The 5,394-nt window shown below is 44.2% G+C and overlaps 2 protein-coding genes across 2 annotated transcripts in view; one reads left to right on the top strand and one right to left on the bottom strand.

Annotated features, from left to right (window-relative positions):
• Positions 1-5,394, top strand: part of ACTA2 (actin, alpha 2, smooth muscle, aorta) — a 42,990-nt gene that overhangs the window by 12,475 nt on the left and 25,121 nt on the right. The gene's annotated exons all lie outside the window — the stretch shown is intronic.
• The window catches only part of FAS (Fas cell surface death receptor), a 14,012-nt gene that overhangs the window by 7,968 nt on the left and 650 nt on the right, over positions 1-5,394 (bottom strand). The window contains exon 2 of the mRNA XM_010565038.1: positions 750-1,108. Within this exon, the coding sequence (XP_010563340.1) occupies positions 750-1,108 (359 nt within the window). The remainder of the gene's footprint in view (positions 1-749; positions 1,109-5,394) is intronic.

The following is a 5,394-nucleotide window of genomic DNA, read 5'->3' on the forward strand; positions in this document are numbered from 1 at the left end:
CCCCCCCCCCCCGCCAGAGGGTGATATTTAATGGCTGATTAATTCAATCTTCATGATTTTGTGTGAAACTGCTTGGATGCTGACCATAACTTTAGTTAGATGCAGAAAACTCTTTAATTATCTTAAATATTAACTTACTGAAAAATGGGTTTGGATTTCAAACTGGGCTCTCAAATGAAGGAAGTATTATCTGTGGCTAATTAATTGAAGTAACCAATATGACCACTGTCTGCTGACTTCTACAAGTAGCCACTTCTTTTGATCCTCCAGTCTATTCAGAGATGGGAAGGTGAAAAGCATTTTCTTTCCTTAGCAGCCATCTGTTTCAAAATTTATATAACATTAGTTACTAGACTGAAATTAAGAAGGCCTTTCTTTGCACCTGGAGGAGAAGCTTCAGCTGCTAAAAAAGCAATTTAGCACTTCAGAAACTGTGGGTACAGATGCTCAGCTGGTCACTTCCCCAGTTCGGCACTCTGACTCTCTTCCTTTGCTGCCAAAGCTTTGGGGGTGCTCTTCTCCAAATCCCAGTGTAATGATGTTAAATGCCGAAAGTTAGTGTAAGGCCTTACCAGAAGCTGTCAAATGGATGTGCCGAATTAGCGTGATTTATTTTCCTTTTGCCTGGGAGAACTGTCTTACTAAAAACTGGGATAGCAAGTTTGACTGAAAAATGATTACTAAAATGTAGTCGGGGACGTGTGTCCAGTCTAGTCTGGCTCTCCCTGAAGCAGGGTGAAGACCTGTACCTCCATCGCTCCTCTGTCACATGTCGGACTGGGCTGAGGGAGGGGACGGCCACAGGACAACACTGGGGGACGCGCGTTGCCACGGCTCTCGGATGGAGCTGGAGGATCGTGACGCCCCGACCCGCCTGCCTGCCGTGAGGCCTCGGCCAGCAGAAGGGTCCGGAAGCGAGGCAGTCGCCGGGGCGGGGAGGCCCTGAGGCGGCACGGTAGATCTTTGGTCGCCCCAGGAAAGCCGATGGTGCCAGAAGGCTTCCAGTCCTGAAGGCAGGCGCCGCGGCTGGGGCACGTGGCGGGCCAGCGCAAACACGGCTCGTGGCGAGAGGAAGTTGGTGGGGCAGTGACTCCTTCACCTCCCCGCGCTGATGGAGGAACCGTGACTCAGCCTGCTCCCTGCTGCGCTTGAGCACCACTGCAGCCGATGCTCTGACTAACCTGCCCTGCTCAGCGGCGCCCGCCCCGCTGTGAGGGCCCTGCTCCCGCCGCCTCGCCTGCCCTCACGGCCGCACCCGGCGAAACTCTGCACCCACAGGGACGCCTTGCATCCCGATTTCGGCACCCAGATCTCCCCTTTTTAGACCAGAGAAGTCAAGCCTTTTTTTTTTGTTTTTGGGGGGGGGGGGAGACCCTGGGCAACAGTAAAGAGAAGAGGGAGAGAGAAGATTACCACAGCCCTAACGCACCCACAAACGGTACCTGGGCACAGCAGGGACGCTGAACAGCACGGGTGAAGCACAGAGCACACACAAAGAAAGAAAACATCCAGAGAGTCGTGCAGAAAATGAGTTATAATGAAAGAAGGAAACATCTTTCTAAATGACTAACAGTAACACTTAGCTGATTTTTGTGTGTGTGTGTGTTTACTGGATGCCTGCAATCACAGTGTGTGTGCAGACACAGCCCTCCCTCAAGTGAACAAACCTCTCCACCTCCTGCTTATGCTTTTATACAAATGAGCTATGCTGATACAGTGCGGGGGGGATGACGGACACACAGAAATATAATGCTTTTTGATGGAAGCCCTCCACTGTCACTCACGGTGATGAACTTCCTGGCACACTTACGAGAAGTGGGGATCACTTCTCAGAATTTGACATTTAAGCAGCACCAAACACCTACATCAGTTCTGCTCACAGGGATGTCTTACACCGCCTTCCAGTACAAGGAATAATGAGAAAACTGTGGAGATTTTTCAAAGCAACACCCTAATTTTTTCAAACTTTTTTCTCCTCCTGGATTTGCACCCTCTTAAAAGCAATGCATTTGCTATATAAAAATTTTGGTGTGTCTTATAGGAAAAAAAAAAGTCAATAGTCATTTAGCTTCCTGTGCGCACCTTAATTGCTTTCCTTGTCACTGAGCAGTGAGTGCTAATAGTGGAAAGGAAGCACTTTAGGGGCTTTTACATAGGCAGGGGTGCTAGGTGCTTTTTTATGATGTGTACTTTCAAACAGCGGCTGTATGTTTTCAGGCTAAAATGACTCACAGAGGCTCTCTTCTATCTTTCTCATCTTAAACCTAACAAATAGTTGTCATCTAAACTTAAGACTTAGATTCAACTCAGCAGTCAATAGGAATAAAATCAGGGATATCTAACCTTAGCAGAATCCATAAAAATTATCACAACCCCAAATTTTTTAGTTTCTCTCTTTTTGCATTGCCCAGGCATTTAAGAAAGCTTTCTACCTCCTCCCTCTCCTTCACTCCTACAGAGTCCTCCAAAATGCTTTCACCAACAGGCATCTGCTAAGGAGACTTATAAAACCTATTTTCATCTGTGTTCCCAAGGCAGAGTGACATGAACTTTAGTTTCTTTGAAAACTCATGTCATTTTGAGATTCTCAGGCTTCCAATCCTTCCTGCATCAGAGTATTCTTTGCAACAGGTCCACTTCCTTCAACTGAAAAGTTTCAGCAGCCCTACCTTACGGGGATGTAACCTCAGCTTTGGAATTGTGTGAACATGTTATTTGCATACAGGACTTTTTAAAGCTTTACAACTTTTAATGCTGAGAAAAAAATTGTCTCTGCTTTCTCCTGTTATCTTTATAATACATTTTAGCAAACCACTTCTCCCATTTCTTATCCATAGATGCTTATAGATGAGAAGGCTGATGCCTTCAGAACTTGGTGGCCTTTTCCTTCCATTCCACATTTGTTACATGGGGCAACATGTATGAGCTCATCGGGGGCTTTCTAAGTGTTTAAAAAAGGCGGGGGGGGGGGATTTTTCTTGCTTTTTTGCCTAGTGGGAGCTGAGAAAAACTTCAACTAATTTTCTGAGGTTTTGCTTCTGGTACTTTTCACAAATGGTTGCTAGAGTTACATCCATTCAATACAGTTTTCTATGTAATTAATCTCCCTTGCATTAACCCTGTCAGGATGGCTTTTTCAAAGATTAAGTAATTTCACACTGCTTGTTAAGAGGATTCTCTACTCCAATTCTTTTACTATAGTAAGTAATTTCTGCTTCCAATACCTCCAGTATCATTTTTCCCCCATCTCTTCCCCCCCCCCCCCAAGGCAGAAGTTGATAGCACCAAAATAACCACTAAAAATAGTATTTTGAGTTCTAAAATCTTTTATGAGAAGGACAAAAAGCATCCAGGTCCATTTTCTGAAGCACAGCAATGGGAGCTGGTATTTCCCTACAACTAGAAACATCCTGAGCTACTTAAATTTCAAGTGAGCTGTGTGTGCTCAGTGCCTGTGAGAGTAAGAAGTTTCAGTTGCTGTCTAGTGTTTTAAAACAGTTGCTGTCCAAATTCAATCCATTACTATTTCACATCTCAGCTGGCTCACATGCAAATTATTGTCATATATTGGGGGGTGGGGGTTGTATCGTTGGTCATTTTGTTTGGGGTTTTGTTTTTTGTTTTTTAGGAGTACTGTACTAGTGAACACCTAATAAATACCATACAGTTTGGGAGAGTTGGAGCAATATTAACAGCTCCCACCTCACTTTGACGATGTTGTGGCTAAGGATGAGTAAGAGCTGGATGGCATAGAAATTTAGCAACTCTTTCCCCTTTTCCTTTTGTAACACAATACAGTTTTATTGTTGGCACTTTCTCTTTGTTCAGTGAGTTGCTTCAAAGATAAAGGCAGTTAATTGTGGAAATGTGAGCAGACAAATGTTTCCAGAATTGGGGTCCTTATAGTTTTCATTTGTCTTGGGTCATCCCATGACTTTGTCTGTTTACACATATACATTTAAATGCGTGCATTAGTTGCCTGGGAAATGAGAAAGAAGGGTTAGCATGGCAACTTAGGAGTCCTGTTTTCAAAGGTATGTCTTCTAAATTTCCAGAAAACTGCTTGCTCTGTAGTCATATCAGACAATTACAAAATGTTTAGGTAACACTTCACTCTCTTAAGATGGCCTATTACTTTAGAGTGTGCCTCCGAGTAGTATGTGGTTTTGCGGCTTGTTTTACACAGTAAAGTTAGATGTTTTCTAACTACGTAGGCCATTGCTATTTCGCATGACTATCTCTGCAACTGCTTCTACTTCAGTGCAACACGGCGCTCCTTGCAAAATTGAGGTCTCATTCAACAAACTACTTTCATGTTCTGGTTTAATCAAAGCAGTATGTCAAATACTGCCCAGGTTTACTGATTTACAAATAGTGGAACAACATGCTAATAAAAAAAAAGCCTTAATTTTTTTAAAACATAAAGTATGTGGGAGTGCTACAGTCTAAGGGGTACTGAAATTTGTGAACAAGTGGAAAATAGGAGTAGAAATTATATTTATTCTCTGGGAGCAGTGTGATAAGAGAAAGTAATTTTTAATCTTAATTTATATTCTGAATAATTCCAAGATACTGAGCTAGACTGACATTTCTGCCAGTTGTTTGCTGCTCCTGTACAGGAATAGATAGTACACACTTCTGTCAGCAGATGAACACCCTTCTTTGTATTTAACTATGCTCTGGTGCTTTGTGCAGGGGCATGGATATAACCCTCTGAATCACTTTAAATAGTTTACTACCTGCTATATAGTAAATCAGATCAGAATTTGAGCAGTTTTTACCTTAACACCTGATTTTAACCTGCCAAACCTCAAAGCAAACTGCATTCATTAGCACTGTAACTACACCGTGAAGACATTTTGAATGTGAACTGCAGTAAGTTCTCTCCAAAATAGGTGAGAATTGGGGTTGGGGAAGCAATGTATATTGCCTCCACGCTTCCAGGAGGGTCACGGCTCTACCACGCAGCAGGGCTTACTGCCACCTGCCTAATCCCCACTATCCTACCTCTGGGCTCTCAGTGCAGGGCTGCCTCGGGGCAGCTGTGCCAGCGTGTAGTCAGAGCCAGTGCATCTGCGCCTGCCCGTGCCTACGTCTCCTGCGCTCCTAGGAGCTCGTTGCCACTACAGCTCTTTGGCCTAATGTACCTGTAGCAGTGGAGATCCCTGTGCTGCAGACACTGAAACACTTCCTTACCTTCCTTGTTGGCAGTAGCCCTTCAAAATGAGTGTTTGTGACGGTAACTTTTCTGATGACAGTTAGACACATGACCTACGCTCTGAAGCTGCAGAGGCTCGTACTGTGCATAGGGGATGATTAAGGCAAGTAAGGAAGGCCCTGCCCTAATACTTCCAGTAAACGCTGCACTTCATGCCACCAGACCCAGACTATTGC

The sequence above is a fragment of the Haliaeetus leucocephalus genome, unplaced genomic scaffold, assembly GCF_000737465.1.
Source record: "Haliaeetus leucocephalus isolate CR32 unplaced genomic scaffold, Haliaeetus_leucocephalus-4.0 Scaffold184, whole genome shotgun sequence".
In the NCBI taxonomy this organism is placed as follows: domain Eukaryota; kingdom Metazoa; phylum Chordata; class Aves; order Accipitriformes; family Accipitridae; genus Haliaeetus; species Haliaeetus leucocephalus.